Here is a 19,616-nt window from a genome sequence, read left to right on the forward strand (position 1 = left end):
TCTCACAACTGAGTTTTGGTTTCTCCTCTGTGTTTCCCTTTTAGTGTCCATAGACGGCGTCGAGTGGAACGAAGTGAAGTTCTTCCAGCTGGCCGCTCAGTGGCCCACTCACGTCAAATACCTACCTGTCGGACTTTTCGGCTACAGCAAGCCCCTCTCTTAGGGGTGACCGCCTGCCGACTCCTCTGACCCCGACTTGACCTTTGACTCTCCTCGATCCTTTGCGCACAGACCCCCGCCTGGAGAAGACGTCGAGTGGCTGGACTACATTCTTTCCTTAATTTCATTTCCGCTATAGTCGTCTTATTTCTCTTTAGGGAGGGAGAGGAGGAGTGTGGTGTTGGGGTTACAGCGCTGTTACTAGTCACTTTAATGCCCCTTTTGGTGTGTGTGTGTGTGTGTGTGTGTGTGTGTGGCGAGTGTGCATGCACACGTGAATGTACAGTATGCGTGTGTGTGTATGTGTGTGTTCATAAGGGGCTTACAGCACAAGTTTATTAGCTAACTGCCATTTACGTTTCCGTTTTATGGAATGCAACAGCATGCAACAACTCATCGATTTCAAGCCCTAATGTCCGACCCTCAACTTTTGACCCCTTTTGATGTTCCCGCTCACCTCGAGTCCCCCGATCCACACGTGCATGCTCCGAAAACTAACAGATAAACACCACTCATGTGCCGGAAACAGTAACACATAACAGACAGAAATACAACAGGGCTTCAGTGTTTGCATGAGCCAGTGAAAACACGAAGAAAAGTCTCCTCTGATCACAAAATTCAGTCAAATGAATAAAAAGCTGGCATGTAACGAGTTTTTCCTCCACATGTCCGACATCAGTAATACTGATCGGCCCTTCAAAGCAGACCCATTAGTTTTATTTTATTTCAAGGGCTTCCATTTAACAATTTTAAATCTTTTTTCTCTACCGTAATAAGTCATTTGGATGTCTAATGCCAAACTTTCTTTCAAAAACAACAAAAAAGAATATTTAAAGGGGAAGTGTCTTTTTAAAAAAATTGTACTCCAGTGAAAAATAGTGAAGCCTTCCCTTTAATACTGTTTTGTGATGCGTAGTTAACGTTTTATTCTTGGGTTAGGTTACGATTTCAGGGCAGGAACTGCTGTAACGTGCAGTTTATTCTTTATCTTCTTATTCGTTATGCACTTATGAATACACTTGGACCATCTGGGTGTTTGCAGCCGGTAAAAAATGATTAACAGTCTTTGACAGCAGAGCCAACCAGATATGCATCAGGAGGCTGAAACAATAACATGCTTATTTAAACCATCCAAAAACTCGGCAGCGTTGATGGGAATAGGATGGGGAGGGGGAAGCGTGTTTCTTCCTGCGTTAAGCCCTGCTTCTTTGTGAGAATCTAAACCGCTAGAATGGGGAGTTAAACACCCGCAATAAAGCACAATGTTGGTCAGCTGCCCTCTAAATATCATTCCCTTATTGGCATCGAACGGGCAGCTTTCTCCTTATATTCATTAAGCATTCCCATTTCTTTTGGGAGTCCTTAATAACATTTATTCTATCAGGAAAAAAAAAAAAAAATCGGGTTGATTTCAGTTATTCTGGCACAGGTCTGCTACATGCTTTATCTAGGATGTCGTAAGGTGATTAGTGAGTGTACAGTAACCGGTAACAAGTGTGCGTGTAAGTGGTGAAATAAATGTAATGTGGTCAGAAACCTAAAAAAAAAAACAATAAATAAATAAATCACTAAATAGGAGTTTTTCTACCATGTGACAGAGGGCATGCAATTGATGTGTGTATGTATGTGTGTGTGTGTGTGTGTGTATGTGTGAGTGTGTGTGCGTGTGTGCGTGCGTTGGCACTGTGTGCTGATGATGTGGTCTTTATCAATATCACTGATGATCAGATTAGGGCTGCTAAAGCCACAGTGGTCATCTTGTTTACTTTGTAGCCTGACACAAGGCGAATACAGATGTTTTGTTTTGGGGTTTTTTCCACCACTAAACACCATGAAAACAAACAAAAATCACAAAATTAATTCAGTTTTATTAAAAGAAATGGATAGAAATTAAACTTTGGTGTAAAACTAAGAATGTAACGTCAATAGCGGTTTATAGTAATTGTTTAAAAGCTGTTTTGTTTTTTTTAATTAAAAAAGCAAAGCTCACCAGGCGTGTGTAGCTCTACCTTGTGTCACCTACATCGTAACTCTCTCACCTCCAGTGAAGTATTAGCGAAATAGTTTTTAGATTTAAAAAAAAGAGAATAGTGTTAATGATGCCAATGTCTTGATTTAAATGCTGTTAGAGGATTTTTGTTTGTTTTTGAGAAATAGATTAGAAAGTTATTTTCCTGTGTCGATATTACAGTGTTACAGTTGTGATGTCAGCAGCACGTCTCAAAACTCGGCTCATTTTTCCCCCTGTTGGACAGGTTCAGGTTTCACCCTGAAGGCTCGCTTGTTTGTTCGCTCTCTGTTTGGCCGACAGCTCGTACCGGCACCGCTGAACAAACACTCAGTTGGTGTCGATTCATTTTAAGTACTTCCTGATGTTTGAATGAATGTATTCAATTTAGTTTAGAGCTGTCTTACATAATTATTGAATGACTGATTTTAAGACACAAGCGCAATCACTATCAGAGAAGATGTGTCTATAATTTAGTCAGTTGGTGTTATTTGGCCTAAAACAGAGAAAATGTTCAAAATGGCTCCACTGCAGTCGTTTTCTCTGCATGGACAGTTGACAGACAGCGAGCTTGGTGACTTTTCTTCAACTTTTCTGTGTAAACAACAGAAAACAAACAGCCGAGCCAGCGGGCCTCTTGATCACAACCCTCTTGAAAACCTGCAGTTCTTTTCACTTGTGTTGGTGACAACCAGATAAGGGCTTGACAGACAGACAGACTGGCCGGGTTTCATTATTCCTGGATATCAATGAGTGTTAATGTACTGTAATGTAATTTGACTTAGAGGTCATGTAATCCAACCTTAGAACAGGAAGTTTCATTCCAAAATGAATCGGAAAATACTGACACTTGCACTAAATAGTACATTTGCTGTTGTGGATTTACAATCATTTGCTGTTATTGAAGCTAACTAAAGCGTAAGACTTTGTAAAGAAATGAATACAAACATTTTGGTACCATTAAAACACCCCATACTTTTAAAGGGTTTATAATTTGTCACTAATTACTTTATTAATGGTAATAAATCCTTAAAAAATGGATTGATGGTTAGGATTGAGCTGCTTCAAGTCATGAATGGAAAGTTTGTGTTGCCAAGTTGTGAGCTCAAATTTCAATGAAGGACTTCTTTGTTAAACATACGTCCTCAGCTTGTTCTTAAAGCTGCACTAATCAATATTTCTTCTCATCTCTGTGAAGCTTTTTAGCGTCTTTCAGCTGACAAAGTTTCTAGGTGAGCTATTACTGCTATTATGTCCTCAGTATGCATCTAAATCTACCTTTAATATCAAAGATAGTGGAAGAGACTCTTAAACAGTTTGTTTTTTTTACAACAAAAATCAAGTATTTTTGAAAAATTGGATTATAAAAGTTGCCAGATTCTGTGGGAAAGTAGCTAAATTGGCATCATCAACCTCATTTTCAGCCACATGAGTCAGCTGTTATCAAACAAAAAGCTCACTGTACACCATCCGCCCAACACCAAACAGCAGATGGGCTAAGTTAGCGGCTAGCTGGTGAACATAGCGGAGCATTTAGCCGCTAACCAGCCAGATAGTTTTCCCCAAGAATTGGAGACCAAAACAGAGCTATAAGAAGAGTGAATATTGGACTTTAATTCATCAGGTGGACAGAAATACGAGTTAATACGAATGATAACGTTGCTCCATGTCTGCCGAACATGAAAATTAGCGAGTGGTTGCTAACACGTTCGCCATGTGTTCACAGTTTGCTTCACCTCCTAAGTGGGCAAAGGAAATCAGTAAAAAATTTAAGTTATGTAATTATTCCGCTTTTTTTTTCTCTGTGGCCCAGTAGCACATTTTCCAACACCCAGTATCAGTCCATAGCCGAGGGGTCGAGACCCACTGCTGTATATGGGGGTAAAATCTGGGATCACAACCTGGCAACCTCAAAACTTTATTTTAGGTACCTGTTACTCATCTAAGTATCTTAACCATGAATGAAGTGTTCAGTGACAACTTATAGATTTTTTGAATGTATGCTTTATAAAAGGTTACTGTTTTTAAGTGTTTTAATGAGGAAACCCTTCCCAAAATGTATAGAAATGAAACTCTTGTAAAGTTGAACCATGTTGGGGGTCAATGATCTTGTGTCTGCTGTTAGACAACCTTTACTAACTTCAAATGCTCTTTGCCTTGTAGTGTTGTTAGTCTAATTATTGCAATGATGTGAGCCTAAAGTTGTCCTAAATCGTATAACAGAATAAAGTTGATTGATGCCTCTTTGGCTTGCAGCCTCCACAGGGAGGTCAAATGTTGGGTTTCCTGCTTTGAACTGCAATTGGAGATATTCCACTGACAGAGAGGCATCAGGAAGAAAGTCATGCCAAAACAAAAATGTGAAGAAATTGTGATTGTATTGAGAAAAAAAAAGAGTGATAAAAGCTGTAATGTGTTCCTGTGGGGTTTTATTTTTGGGTGCTGATATCTTAAAATACTTTAACAACAAAGTGATCCTTGTTCTAAAGTCGTCATTTCAATGTTCGGAGGAACTGAATGCTTTTCCATCACAGCCACATTTTGCTGTTTTTTCTTGTCTTTGCCACCTAAAAAAAACTAAAAACGCCCCCTCCCTCATTCTTACACTTTACATGTTTTCCTAAAGTCTCTTTGAAAACGCTGGTTGTTCTACATGTAAGTCTTGAACTTGTTCCTGTGTGTTTTACCTGTACCTCTGTACCTGTGTGGACCTGTGTTTGTGACGGTGTACCGATGGTTCCTCTGTCCTTGACTAGTCGTGGTTAGAGATTAGGAGCTGTTTGGTCCATCAATAATCTCTGTCAGTGATCAGCAGTGTCTTTTCTCTCCACCATCCTCAGAAAAATGTTCTTTCTGATGAGAGAGTCTTCTTCACCAGGCTTCCACAAGCTTAGCTTTCTGAAAAAATCGGGAAAAGATATTGTCCCTCATCCCCTCCCGCAGCTTGTAAATTTGCCATCTGTCCTCATGGGAACGGGATTTGCCTATAAAAGCAGTAGAGTTCTGCCTGACGAGGCTCTGCTCACAGCGGAGCGTCCTAAGCTTGTGGACTTGTGGAGAGTATTTTGCACATGCCATTGTTTCTTCAGCAGCAGTCTTCAGCTTTTTTGCCTTTTGCCTATAACAATAATTATAATAAACTATAATGCTTGTACATATCAGATAGTACTTGTTATATTGTATTCTAGTTATTTTTTGTTGTTTTGTTTTTTTCTTAATTTGACATGTTTTGTAGTACTGCTTTTTCATGATTACGTTTGTCAATCAAACAGATGTGAGATGAAAAGTGGAAGTGTTCATTGTTTCATTTGTTTTTTAAAATAAAAATATTCCTGATTTGTATACCTGTCTCTTTGCTTTTGGAGTTTTTTGCACATTTAAAACCTTTACACTAACAAAAATGGTGGCAAAGTTGCAAACTACATACTTTTTTTTAACGTTTTTTACGTTTTAGTGTGTAACAAACAAGGGTGCAAAGATGACTAAAAGGTAAATATGAAATAAAGAGCCAGAAAGAAATGTAGACATATATAGAAAGACATATAGGCTTTAAAATCTGTAATAGAAAATCGCCATTAAAAGATTTTCCCACAAAGACTTGATTCCCATTAACGAATCATGCAGGAGAAGAAAACGCTACCTTAAAAATACCACTGGAAATGAAATATCTTTAGTATAAATGTGCCACTAATAAAGGAATAGCCTATAGAATATATTTATAGTTCTGTAGGTAAAAGTTCATTGTGAGGGGGGGTGGGGGTAAAGAGCCACAGTGTAAATAAACAGTGCACACAGTCTTTGTGAAAAAGGTCAGTGGCACATGAGGGGCCTCTCACTGCACTTCTGCCCCAAACAGCCTCTTTAGATGAGGGCTGCTGCTGACATCAGAGCACAAAGAGCACCAGAGAAGAGAGATCCTTCACTTTCACCTGTTCCTCTTCTTGTAGACTTAGAGTCAGTTCAGGCTTTCATCTAGTTTCACTTCCAAATTAACCAGCTAACAATATATATAGTATGAGTAAGTCATGCTTTTAAACATGCTCTTGCTCCTATGTTTAGGAATGTTAAAAAAAAAACGAAGACCTACTTAATTATTTGGCAAGCTGAGGCTAAAGAGGGTGTTGTATGTTGTACAGACTGATTTGAGTTATATAAATAACACTCGTGACTTGACTTGGATGGCCATCTTTGATAAGTGATATTATCAAGTGATATTCTGCTTGGGATCTTTGATCCAATACTTTAATAATCTTCAAGGTTTTTTGAACAGCTATGAAGGGATTTGATTTTTTTTTTTTTGTCTTTTCTTCCCATGTCTTCTCTGATGTATTGATGTTTTGAAATGGATTAATTGTCATGATTTTGATGGTAGTATACCTATAGGGTGGTAGGGAAGGTTTGAGGTAAATATAGGCCCATAATAATTATTAATAAACACTGTGAACAAATTCAGCTTTTTCTGTCTGTACTCCATTGTCAAGTGACAGTCTGGGTAAGTTGAGGTGAAGGAGAAGCGGCAGTAAACACTAGCTACAAGTTAATGTACAGACTTGAAGCTTTAATTGTAATTGCATTAAACTTAACTCAGTGGTGTGGCAGCTATTTATGGTGTCCACATATACATTCATTTTTTCAACATCTGATTGGCTTACCTTGATAATGTTACTCTAACTTTGACCAATCACACTCCTCCTTCCTAAACCTAACAGACGAAGACAGGCGAGAGGTAGCCAATCAGAAGCAGAGGTGGGTAGAGTAGGGCGGTGTCCACATGTATACATTCAGTCACTACCCGCCCTACTCGATCATCTTATTGGCTTACCGTGACAATTTTACCCGAACACTAACCAATCACACTCCTCATTCCTACACCTAACAGACGAAGACAGGCGAGTAGTAGCCAATCAGAAGCAGAGGTGGGCAGAGTAGGGCGGGTCATTACTTCGCCGGTTTCTAGGATACAGAATTCAACTTCCTCCAACGGCTATTTACTAACATCTGACAGCACCCATTACTCTACTAAATCAGATTTATAATCAAAATACACCTATTTTTTAAATTTAATAATACACTTTTCCCTCTAGAACTGACAACTTGAACTATCTTTTTTTTTCTCACAGTTTATCCTGCTAACCATCGCTCTACTTTTGTGTCCCTCTCCGGAAGTAGTTTGGTAGGTGTCGGCTAACTTGACGCAGGTCCGTCTGGAGCATCACAACACTGTCCTGCTGCTGCTTTGTTCAGGGGGACAGAAAGCATCGCACTTGTCTTCGATGAAGGTAAAAACCCAGATAAAATTAAGCCATATATATATTGACTTTAAGGACACATGCATGATTGTTATATTTATGTCAAATTGACCCGCGAGCTCGTTAAATGTGTCACATGCGGTCGCTAATGTTTTTACTTATTATTATTAAACATCACTTTTTAGCTGTATCTATTATATTGTTATTCGTGCACACTGTAAATAGTGTAGAGTAGTTTAATTTAATATGCATTAGTGTGCGTTGTGTAATCTTGGTGGTCGGGCCTGCACTGTTTACAAACAGCTCAACGCTACATGTCGTAACCTGACTAATGAATAAATGCAGGTAGATTTTTTTAGATTAGCACCTGTGTAACTGGAGTATTAGAGTAATCTGCTATTATTTATTTGGACACTGCTCTCTACTGTCGGTCACCTTGATTGATCTGCTGCCAAGCCACCCCCGGCTACAGGCCTCGACCATCCGCCGGGCTCATTATGGTTTATTTTATCAGGCTAAAATAGTCCAAATTAAAGATGAACGCATATGTGATGACATGGATGTATTTTTTTTTAAAGGAGGCTATTATTGCAGGTGTCACCTTTTCAATTTCTGCGTTTGGAAACGGTGAGCTTGAAGAGGGGAAGTGAGGATATTGGTGCATTGCAGTGAGTGCATGAGGCGGATGGGAGGGGAGGTAGGAGGAGGAGGATAGGAGAGAGAAAGAGAGAGAGATGTGACAGGAGGGAGGGAGGGAGCAGGAAAGGAGAACAGGTGCACCTCCATCATTAAAGCAGGAAAAACAGAGAGAAAGTCACGATGTTGCACAATTGGCTTCTCTGTCCTCCTCATCTTCCTCCATCCTCCATCCTCTTCCTGCTCCTGCTGCTGCGACAGCTTCATTTACAGCTGGTCAATATTTAGACCTTCAGGCTGCACGAGTCAGATCTCTCCTCTCGGACAGTCAGGATATTATATATCGATACCCTGAACGTTCACGATGTTTACTGGCATTGAGGTCATCCACATATTAAGATACAGTTTCCTCTAAACTCTGAATTTGTACATTTAAGAGAACTTTCTGGATTTATCTGACGGTTTAAGCTGAGAGAAGTAAACAGTGAACTGATTTTAACCCTTGCATGCTGTTCAGGGACTATATACAGCGATTGTGGATATCTTTTTTTCACCCCATAATCAAATATAATACTAATCTCTGTTTGCTCTCTGACAGTTTCATTGAAGACTAATCAAACTTTATTGATGGCTGACGGGGAATTTATGAATGTAAATTGGTGTAGAGACTAATTATGAGTCAGAATATTTACATCACAGTATGTGAGGGTTAAAACCCACTTGGTCATCATTACTCATCAAGATCTCGTCTTGATGACTAATGTTTTTATTTTAGAAAACCCTAACCCACTCCTTAGTATGAAAGTCCCCTGAAAGCATAGAATGATATCACATTATTGCTGCCTTTTGAAGTCATTTACAAGCAAAAAATGCAGAACTGAGAAACCAATGTCAGCCTCTCAGTTGTGAGGATTCAATGAAAAATAATCATTTAGTTGCAGCCCTGCTTAAAAACTACATCAAAAGTTTAAAACCCAATCATTTTTCCGTTAATAATCTATAAGAAAAGCAGCAAATCCTCACAAATAAGCAGCCGAAAATAACAGAAATTCTGCATCCACCTTTACATCCCTGTGCTGCAGCTTCTTGTTATTTAACAGCAGACTCATACGCAGATACTGATGCGTCTGCGATGACCTAAAAAATCAGCAGATGAATCAGCCGAGCTCTACTTTTCTTTTTCGACGCTCCTGTGATATTTGATATATTTGTCACTCCGCTCTCTCTCTCTCTGCCTCTCTCTCTGATCTGTTGTGTGGCAGTGTCTCGTTTTAATTGGCTTTACAGGTCGCTGGCAGCCGCTGCGTCACTTTCGAGCTGGGATGAATCCTCTTGTAGTAATCTTAAAAGGGTTTAAACTATACATGTGCTGTGGTATTCGTACACAACCACGTACTTCTTATCACTTTTAATCTCCTCTTACTCTAAACCCAAGGGGAGTGTTATGTAAACTATAATTTGGACATTGACCTCTTTGAAATAGATGAGAAAAACAGACAAAAATAGAGGTTTGAGTAATATCATGAAGCTTTTTTTTACTTTTTCTTCTCATATGATGTGGCAATTATTATAAAACTGCCTCTAAAGAACATGAATGCAGCTCTGGAGAGTTTTTATATTAATTCAATAGCTTTTAACTTATTGGCAGGGTTCATTTTCATCATTAAATGTGATCTATATGTATTCTATTCTCTCCCTTTTTATTTGTTTCTACTTCCTGTTTGACCTCCTTCTCCTCACATATCTCTTTATTTCCTCCCACCTCATCTTCATTGTCTCATATTTCTGTTCTCTTTTCTCTCATCCTCCTCCACTTGCGTGACCTCTATTCTTCTTTTCTTCTTCTTCTCATATCTCTCTTTCCTTTGTGTGGCCCACCTCCAGCTGACCTCAGAGGCCAGCAGCAGATAAAGGATGGGGTTGCACTGAGCGGCTCATTTTGTAAATTACATGAATCTTAAACAGGACAGGAGATGAAAAAGATGATGTCAGCAAAAAAACGCCTCCCACAGCATTCCCATGATAAGGAAAATATGGGGGGAAAAAATCCTTCCTCTCCTCTTATATTTTTTCCTCTCTTCCTATCCCGCAGTGTGTATGAAACCAGGCAATGTCCACCATGGTGTATCCACGTGAAGAAGCTTTGGAGCGACTCAGTCAGGATGAGATCGTCCTCAACACCAAGGCCGTGATGCAGGGCCTGGAGACGCTGCGGGGCGAGCACGCCCAGCTCCTCAACTCACTGCTGGACTGCACCCAGCCGCCCGCCGCCCAGGAGAAGTCCGGCCTGCTCCGCAAGAGTCTGGAGGCCATCGAGCTCGGCCTGGGAGAAGCTCAGGTAAAAGACAGAGACCTTATTTTGAACTATAAATAAAGTTAAATAGAGTGTTTGAATATGTATGACATCTTTAAAGATTGAACTAATAAATGGGTCAATGACGTAATGCAACCCAACCAGTGTCAATTGGTGTAACCAGTATTTTTTTAATCTGATCTTATACAAGAAAATAAATGTGAACTAAAATGTGGAATAAATATAATCCACTTTTAGCAACACAACACTATGGTTTGTAACAAATTGTCACAAATTATTTAGAAAAAATGGTAGTTTTTAGCACATGTCCTGCTTAATATTGACAAAATTTTTTAAACTTTAAATGTAGAAATACTTTAAAAAGTTTTCTTTTCATTTGATATTTTAAAATGTCCACTTAAATACACTGTAGGTGGATAAAATATTGAATATTAACATTCTTTTGTGGTTACACCAGGGCTCATTTTCAGGAGCATTCAGTCTTACTTTCGGTAAAAAAAAATGGTGCAAATGTCATTTCAAATGACAACAAAAATACCAACAAAAATACAAAATACAATTTTTAAATTTTTTTTTAAATTGCCTATCTTGCCAACCCTTATTTGTCACTGACCCAAACGTCTAATTTTCTCTAGGTGATCATCGCCTTGTCCGGCCACCTGAGCGCCGTGGAGTCAGAGAAGCAGAAGCTGCGTGCTCAGGTGCGTCGCCTCTGTCAGGAGAACCAGTGGCTGCGGGACGAGCTGGCGGGAACGCAGCACAAGCTACAGCGCAGCGAGCAGAGCGTTGCCCAGCTGGAGGAGGAGAAGAAGCACCTGGAGTTCATGAACCAGATCAAGAAGTTCGACGATGACGTCTCGCCCTCGGAGGAGAAGAACCAGAGCTCCAGTGGCGGCGGGAGCGGAGGAGGCGATACTTCAAAGGACAGTCTTGATGACTTGTTCCCCAACGACGATGACCAGGGGCCAGGTATGACATCAGCAGCGGTCATTAGAGCTAAAGCAGGACTCACACACAGTTCATAGTGCTTGTGTGTTTTGACAGAGAACATGCTTGCTGAACCTACTAACTAATAAAATGTTAAGATTCATAACAGCAACAGGAAATCACCAGAACCAGAAGTTATATGTACAGATCCAGAGGTCTGACACTGGAGGACAGAAACAGTTTAGTGGTGGATCACAGGAAGAAGAGATGATTGGTTGTTCTCTGGGCAGGCGTGGTCATTTCACACGGTCGACCTTTTCCTCAGTAAAAACGACAAACTGTGATCCAAGTCAAATGTTGCTATGTTGCATTAAGGTGTTTTATAGAAGCAGAAGTCATGAATACACTGAAAAACAAGAAAGGCTGCACATATATTTTCAGTTTTTACATTTTTACTTGCTGTAAGAACAAAAAGAGTGCCTCACAGTGCAACCTAGAATCTAATTTTTGAGTATTTTCTTGATAAATTTAAATTTAATAGTGAATATGAAAACAGAGTATGACAAAGATGTTTTCTTCAATTAAACACTGTTAAATACACAGCACAGATAAGTCTCCCTTTAATATTGAAACAAAAAGGACAAATAAGGAAAGAAGAGGATCACACACACACATAGTAACAATCGCAGTGTTTTCAGAGCCTTGTGTCTTTTACATAAAAATCTAAAAGAGAAAGATGATATTACTTTTACACAGACTTAAAATATCTCCAAAAATCACATTTAAAATATGATCCTCTATTTTTAATATTATATAATAATTCTTTCTCTGCAGAGTAAATAAGGTGATGCCACAGAGGCCTGAGCTCACAGGAGCAGAATAAATCCTGTTTTTGAATGTCAACGTATAATCACTCGGCACAGTCGCGGCTTTCACTAACAGAAACGTTCTGGCCTCGTTCGCCCTGAAGTCTGAGCCGTACCATCAATTTAAAAACACTGAGGCTTACGTTGTTCTCTGTTTTTTTACGTTTTAACACAAGCACCTCCTTGTTAAAGCGGCAAAGTTACACAGTTTGACCCCTGAAACGTGCTATAGATGAGATGGAGAGATATTTGAAGTAGGAGCTGTGCAGGTTTGTAAATGGATTCAAACTCCGACTTCAATCACATTACAGTGTATGGCTCAGCTTTCATTGCCATTAGACAGACAGTAAGTGCTGCAGTATTTCAGTGTTGGCCTTTTCAATTATTGATGAATGAATACTCTTAAATGCTCCTCTGATGTTTTATCTTACATTTGGAGACATGATATGTAGAAAGAGTGGAATAGCCCTTTAAAACCTTAATGTATCTTGAGCACTATCCAGTTTTCTACTAATAAGATCAAGTCAACTTTTTCTGAATTTTTCTGAAACTTGAAAATAATTTATCTCAGTTATTGTGACTTCTGGGCAATTTAATATCTGCTTTCTTCATATATTAACATAACCTCATGATTTATTAAATTGTGTGGAATATGGCTGCACATTAGATGACGGTGAGCTCATTGTGGTTGTTCTCACAGCTCAGCCCAGCGGAGAGGCGGCGGCCCAGCAGGGAGGCTACGAGATCCCGGCCCGCCTCAGGACGCTCCACAACTTGGTGATCCAGTACGCTTCCCAGGGTCGGTACGAGGTTGCCGTGCCGCTGTGCAAACAAGCCCTGGAGGACCTGGAGAAGACGTCAGGACACGACCATCCCGACGTAGCCACCATGCTCAACATCCTGGCTTTGGTGTACAGGTGGGGAACGGAGAGGGTTGTTGTTTTAACGCTTATACTTGTCAAATGAAATATTTTCTAACCGAGTTCTGTTGTGTTTTTATCCACAGGGACCAGAACAAGTACAAAGAAGCGGCTCACCTTCTGAATGACGCCCTGGCCATCAGAGAGAAGACGCTGGGGAAAGATCACCCAGCTGTGGCCGCAACCCTCAACAACCTGGCTGTTCTTTACGGCAAAAGGGGCAAATACAAGGAGGCCGAACCTCTGTGTAAGAGAGCCCTGGAAATCAGAGAGAAGGTATAAACACAGAGCATCGTCTACTGTAAACGTAGAATGTATTAATATAGATTATATGGATGTGAAGCAAGACGCTATTCTCAAACTGATCAGTTATTTCCACATAAAAATAAAGGACATATTTACAAAATAAAAACATAAAAGGATGAAATCATAAAAAGATCAGCCTTTATAATAAAGTGCTAATGTGTGGACAAGTAGTGCTACGTATTAGAGTGCTGGTGCATTTGTGACCATGCAAACAAAGATTTTTTTTTGTGTGTCTGAGGTTTATTGGTTTGTCTCCGTGTCCTCTCCAGGTGTTGGGGAAGTTTCACCCAGATGTGGCCAAGCAGCTGAACAACCTGGCCCTGCTGTGTCAGAACCAGGGCAAGTACGACGAGGTGGAGTACTACTACAGACGAGCTCTGGAGATCTACGAGTCCAAACTGGGAGCCGACGACCCCAACGTGGCCAAAACCAAAAATAATCTGGTGAGAGCACAGCGTGATTTTTACAGCTTATAATATTACATGAACGAAGCAGTTTCCCCCACTTTTTTTTTAGATAATGAAAGGTTAATCCGTGTTGCTTCTCTTTTAGGCTACATGCTACCTGAAGCAGGGGAAGTTCAAAGATGCCGAAGCTCTTTACAAAGAGATCCTGACCAGAGCACACGAGAAGGAGTTTGGATCTGTTAACAGTAAGTAGAAACAACAGTCACACAGAAATGAGGGTACAGGCTTGTTTGTGCTGGTCAGGAAGAACAGTTTCATGAGGATTATAAAAGCTTTTAAAAAATGTGCTGCTTTTTTTAATGTCTCTCGTTCCATTTGTTGTGTGAAATTTACAGTCAAGGATAGTTTAAGACACAAATATTCAAACGCGGGTTAAACACACCGTCAACATGAAAGATTTACAGTCTGAGAAATGGAATGATTCGCCCTGTTTTGGGATTCCCGTTCCTCCCCGCCACAGCGGTCCTCTCAGCAGGATTATTCCGCGCTAGCTATCCAAAGCGTGCTAGACGGCTTAATGTTAATGTTTCCTCTCCTGTCGCTGTTAAGCCTATCAACCCCTAACGCGCTCACATGCCCAGAGAGAGAGAGAGAGAGAGAGAGAAAGAGAGAGAGGTGCCTTGGCACGAGCATGGCCATGTGTTCATATGAAATCACATGTTTGTTTACATTGAAGCTTCACTTTTAAATGTAGGACAAACCAGGGATCATTGTTATTTTCTGGGAAATTCATGCATTCTTCATCTAGTTTGTTGTTTAGATTTTAAAGTGATTTTCTTTTTCATTCTTCCAGACGACAACAAACCCATCTGGATGCACGCAGAGGAGCGAGAGGAGAGCAAGGTTAGTTAATAAGGGCAATCTTTTTTCCTTTGATGCCGCCAGCAGACGGGCCATTACAGAAATGGATCGGACAGCGGAATGAAGTGATGGAGAGCAGCAGACTGTACACATGACAACAGGGACATTTTTAATAGGTTGTGTAATTGGGTAATGTTTCTTACTCGGCTCCTGCTCTCTGTCTCTTCCCATCAATCTCCCTCTGTTCTCTCTGATCTCTCTGTCCCTCTGTATCGTCGCTGTCTCTGTTAGGGGAAGCGTAAGGACTCTGGGCCGTATGTAGAGTACGGGAGCTGGTATAAAGCCTGCAAGGTGGACAGGTGAGTGGGGATGTTTGAATTCACATAAACACGGAGGGTTTCAGTGGTATCAGAAGGTCTACAACCTTTTTTATTGAATCTTTTAATTCCCCAAAGTAATTATATTTGTTTAATCATTATTATCATTATTTTACATAATCAACTTATTAAAGTAAACAATAATCAGCAGTTGGAATTATAATGAATCTAATCAGTAGTTGCAGCCTCATATAATTTACTTCAAATTGAGCTCCTTTACAACAGTAAAATCCTGCATTTGTATTATTATGTCCCAGCAATGGTATTGTTTTTCCTTAAATAAGTATTTAAAAAGGTCTTAAAAGTCATTAAATTTGTTCTTAAAAAATGTGCAGATACCCTGTGACCATTTATGTGCCAAAATATAACCTAAATACCACCTACATCTGCCAGTGGTTGGACTATTATAGGACGATTGCTGCTCTCTGTTTGTGCAAGTCATTAGATAATATTACTAAAAGAAGAGAAAACAGCATAAAAGTCACAATGTCCTTCTCTGGTTCTCCTATGAATTAAAAAAGTTCTCCATTTAGAGCACGTGACAGTAAAAACTCCTCTAAAATCCACTCTGATGAAGCAGATTTAAGTGGATTATCGGTTCATCCTCCGATCGTTTCCTTTCCTCTTCACTGGCCGACGTCCAGTTCTAAACTTAGCTGAGATGCACTCTGTAGAAACTATGTCTGGTTCCTCAAATGAATTCATTATGAAAGAAAAACATCTGTTTTATTTTGCAGCCCCACGGTGAACACAACCCTCAAAAGCCTGGGAGCTCTGTACCGTCGTCAGGGGAAACTGGAGGCAGCAGAGACGCTGGAGGAGTGCGCCAGCAAGTCACGCAAACAGGTGCAACACAAACACGTTAACCACTGTAGGAATGGTTGAATTACTGCTGTTAGATTGGCTGTCTGGGCTCTTTTCAGTAAAGCAACCTGATTAGTTCAGCTGTGATTTATCAGCTCGTAAACTCTGCCCAACTGATTGAAAGATTAGTCACAAAGCTAAAAGAAAAGCTTTAAGATTGTAGACCTGCTGCGTGAGCTTTTGAGAAAAAGCTGTAATTTTTTTTTTAATCCTTTAAATCACTCCCATCCAATCTTTGTTTTTCTTTCTCTTTTATTTATGTGTGTGTGTCTCTCTATTTCTCAGGGTTATGATGCTATAAACCAGAGTAAGGTGGTGGAGCTCCTGAAGGACGGAGGAGCCGGAGGCAGCGACAGACGACACTGCAGGGAAGGAATCAACGGATCAGGGGGGCAGCGGGGAGACGGCGAGGGCGACGACTCTGCTGAGTGGAACGGGGTCAGTTCACTTAAAGACTGTGTAAAGTGAATTCAGACATTTTCTTCTAAACACATTAAATAGGTCATAAATGTATTTCTAAAAAATAAATACATTCAGCGCACACTACTACTACTACCGTCTACAGTTAGCCAGTTAGCAGCCGAGTTAGCCGCTGAGCTAGCAGCAGAGTTAGCCGCCTGAGCTAGCAGCTGAGTTAGCAGCAGAAAGCTCTTAGCGTCCATGTTTCTGGTAGAGGTGGTGACTTTGATTGACAGGTGACACTTGGTAGGGGGCGGGGTTTCGGCGGGCACTCCCACAGCGTTTGGGAGCAGACAACTTTGAAGCCTAATTTCATATATTTGGTGATTTTTTTTAATCATTCAAATTTGGCAGGGTGGTTAACAACACACTTTTTTGTGGTATGTCAAACTCAGAACACATATTTATTCTTACTTTACACGGACTTAAATACAGACGATGTGTTTATAAGTTCAATCACAAGAAGGACACAACCTCACACACAAAGATATACTAAAGCCTGTGTAGCTGCATTTAAACCAAAAGCATGAGAATAAATGAAAGTCTCTGTAGTCTGACGAGCCTGAACAAGAAATCTCCTTAATATTTAATATCTGCATTAAATGCTGACTCAGTTTTATGCTCCATTTCTTCTCAGGATGGTAACGGGTCTCTGCGCCGCAGCGGCTCCTTCGGGAAACTCCGCGATGCTCTGAGAAGGAGCAGCGAGATGTTGGTGAAGAAGCTGCAGGGGAGCGGACCTCAAGAGCCCCGCAACCCAGGGTGAGATTACTGTGTGTGCGTGTGTGCTTGTGTTTAATTAATTGATTCAATCACAAGTTCCCAGAGCCCAATGTGATGACTTCAGATTGCTTTTATTTGAGTTAACGTCCAAGATGCAAAGAGGTTAAATTAACAGTGTTAAAAAAAAGAGAGAAAAAAAACAGCAAACTCTCTCTTGAGAGAAGCTGGGAGCGGTAAATCTTCTGCAATTTTGCTTAAAAAATTATGATTTATAAGTCGGATTGTAGGTACAGTCTTTGTTTCTCACATACTGAACTGTGTCGATAAGTTTAAGGTTTCATTGTGGGTTTGTTTTCCTGCTCAGAATGAAGAGAGCGAGCTCCCTCAACTTCCTCAACAAGAGCGCTGAGGAGACCACACAGGTACAGATCACACCTACCAACACAGCACATGACTTGCACTATATATATATATATATATATATATATATAATTTATTCATCTGTCTGTTTTACTACTAGTACTATCATTTTTATTACATTTTTATCTTTTTTGTTTGTTTGTTGTAGTTTTTTTTTTTACTATGTATGAAAAGTGCTATTTAAACAAAGTCTGGTTGAGTGATTGACTGTAGGAGCAGGTGCTATGGATACAATTTGTTAAAACATAATTTTGAAATATAATGAACTATACTGACAAACTGTTTACAGATGAATTTACTGAGCAGGAAGGTGTTTTCATAAAAAGAGAAGATTTAGATACACAAGAAATTGAAGTATATGAAGTTGAAAAGTCACATCTTCTCATGGTTTATATCTGTTTTTTGTTTGTTTTTTTCTTTAGGATGCCAACTCCGGACTCTCGGACTGCAGGGGACTAAGTGCCAGCAACGTGGACCTATCAAGACGCAGCTCCCTGATTGGTTAGACAGTAGTCAGGAGGCGGGACTGGGAGTGGCACAGAGTGGCCCGGCGAGGAGAGGCTGTTTGCAGCTTGGTTTGATCAAACTACACACTTAAAGCTCAAAGCCAGATCAAACACTCGCACCTGCAGCATATTTTTTAAAGAACACTGAGTGACACACACACACACACACACACACATACACACACGCTAAAAGAAGCATCACCACAATAAACGTCACCCTGTTAGACACACAGTCGCTGCTGCTTTGCTGTACAAATCGCTTCCATCCACCAGAAAAGAGAATATTTAGATACACATTTATCAGCATGTCGCTTACTTAGAAAGTGGAATGTCTGCACCCAAAACGCCTCGTGTTTTTTGGCTCGTAGGGCCCGTAGCAACGCATTGTATCCACATCGTGACGAGTCCCCCCCCCTCAACCCCCCCCCCCCCACACACACACACACCGAGCTCCACCCAAGTGCAGACAGGCTAAATATAATCTGGTTTCAGTTTAAAAAACAGAACAAGCGCTGCACTCTGCATATTTTACACCAGTAGCATGAAGTGTTTGCCGATGCTAAAGCACCCATCGTACGCATATCACAGACGTAAGGGGGGGGGGGGGGTTGAAAAACGTAAGATCCGTTTTAGATTTTAACATAGAAAACAGTGAAATAAAATCGAGCATCTTTGGGGATTTTCTGACAAACAATAGCACTAACCATTTAAACCTCACTTTTTGCCTTGTTTTTTATGTATATACATTTTTAAATTATTCAATATGTCATTCTTTGTATATAGTGCACTTTTTTCCCTTTTTTTTGTGTTTACACAATGTTGGTTAAAGAGGGTCTTTGTTAACGGGGGAAAAATACTACTTATCCGAAAGGGAGAAGACTGGAAAACAAGGAGAGGAAGTTTCTGAAAAAGGAAGTGAAAGAAGGAAATAAATATTGATAGTCAGATTATCATGCTGGTAATTTTAGTACCTCAATCATTGAAATCTACTGACTTTCAGATTAAAGCTCTCAGACCATCAACGGTTCAGTCAAAACTGTAGAAAAATGCACTTTGAGTGTGACAGTGCTGTATATCTGACACCTTTCCTCGTATCTACTGAGCAGATTAAGACCGTAGCTTTCACTCAATCTTTCATCGGTCAGGCTGGGGGAAAAAAAGTTTGTTCTTTTTAAATAAACTTCCTTTTGTCACTTTAGTTTTGGCGAGAAAGCAACATGGAAAAAAAGTAAATTTACAATAAATGATCTTAATCACTAATAGATGAAACCTGCGTGGTACCAGAGGAGGTTCAATCGAACACTGTAATCGTTACTTTTAGGTTCCTTTTTTTCCTTCTTCTGCCACTAAAAAAAGTCATTTCCTCCAAGATTTTATCAAACATCCATTAATCTGACTGATGCTGAAATAAAATGCTGTGAAAAAAATGTTTAAATTAAAAAAGATTCTGTTTATAATCATTGCATCAGGATATCGAAAGTGTCATCAACCGTCACTTTAAAATGTGGCTAAATGTCTAAATTGAGTTTGTGATCATGTTATTTGTACAAAGCTGCTCCACCTCCAGTATGTTTACTTTCATTTACGGAGTTCCTCTTGTGAATGTGTTTACTT

The 19,616-nt window shown here is 40.0% G+C and overlaps 2 protein-coding genes across 2 annotated transcripts in view; both read left to right on the forward strand.

Annotated features, from left to right (window-relative positions):
• Positions 1–5,501, forward strand: part of LOC134005625 (phosphofurin acidic cluster sorting protein 1-like) — a 70,975-nt gene extending 65,474 nt beyond the window's left edge. Inside the window, exon 24 of the mRNA XM_062444553.1 lies at positions 45–5,501. Within this exon, the coding sequence (XP_062300537.1) occupies positions 45–163 (119 nt within the window). The 3' untranslated portion in view covers positions 164–5,501. The remainder of the gene's footprint in view (positions 1–44) is intronic.
• A 1,899-nt stretch (positions 5,502–7,400) lies between these two features.
• Positions 7,401–18,276, forward strand: klc2 (kinesin light chain 2). Its single transcript, XM_062444571.1, has 14 exons — positions 7,401–7,446; positions 10,145–10,390; positions 11,002–11,335; positions 12,860–13,076; positions 13,166–13,355; positions 13,655–13,828; positions 13,938–14,037; positions 14,646–14,695; positions 14,945–15,012; positions 15,768–15,876; positions 16,180–16,332; positions 16,991–17,115; positions 17,441–17,498; positions 17,919–18,276. The coding sequence occupies exons 2-14, from the start codon at positions 10,163–10,165 to the stop codon at positions 18,000–18,002; spliced, it is 1,890 nt and encodes a 629-aa protein (XP_062300555.1). The 5' UTR covers positions 7,401–7,446; positions 10,145–10,162; the 3' UTR covers positions 18,003–18,276.
• Positions 18,277–19,616: the final 1,340 nt, after the last annotated feature.

Source organism: Scomber scombrus, chromosome 23 (genome assembly GCF_963691925.1).
Source record: "Scomber scombrus chromosome 23, fScoSco1.1, whole genome shotgun sequence".
Lineage (NCBI taxonomy): Eukaryota > Metazoa > Chordata > Actinopteri > Scombriformes > Scombridae > Scomber > Scomber scombrus.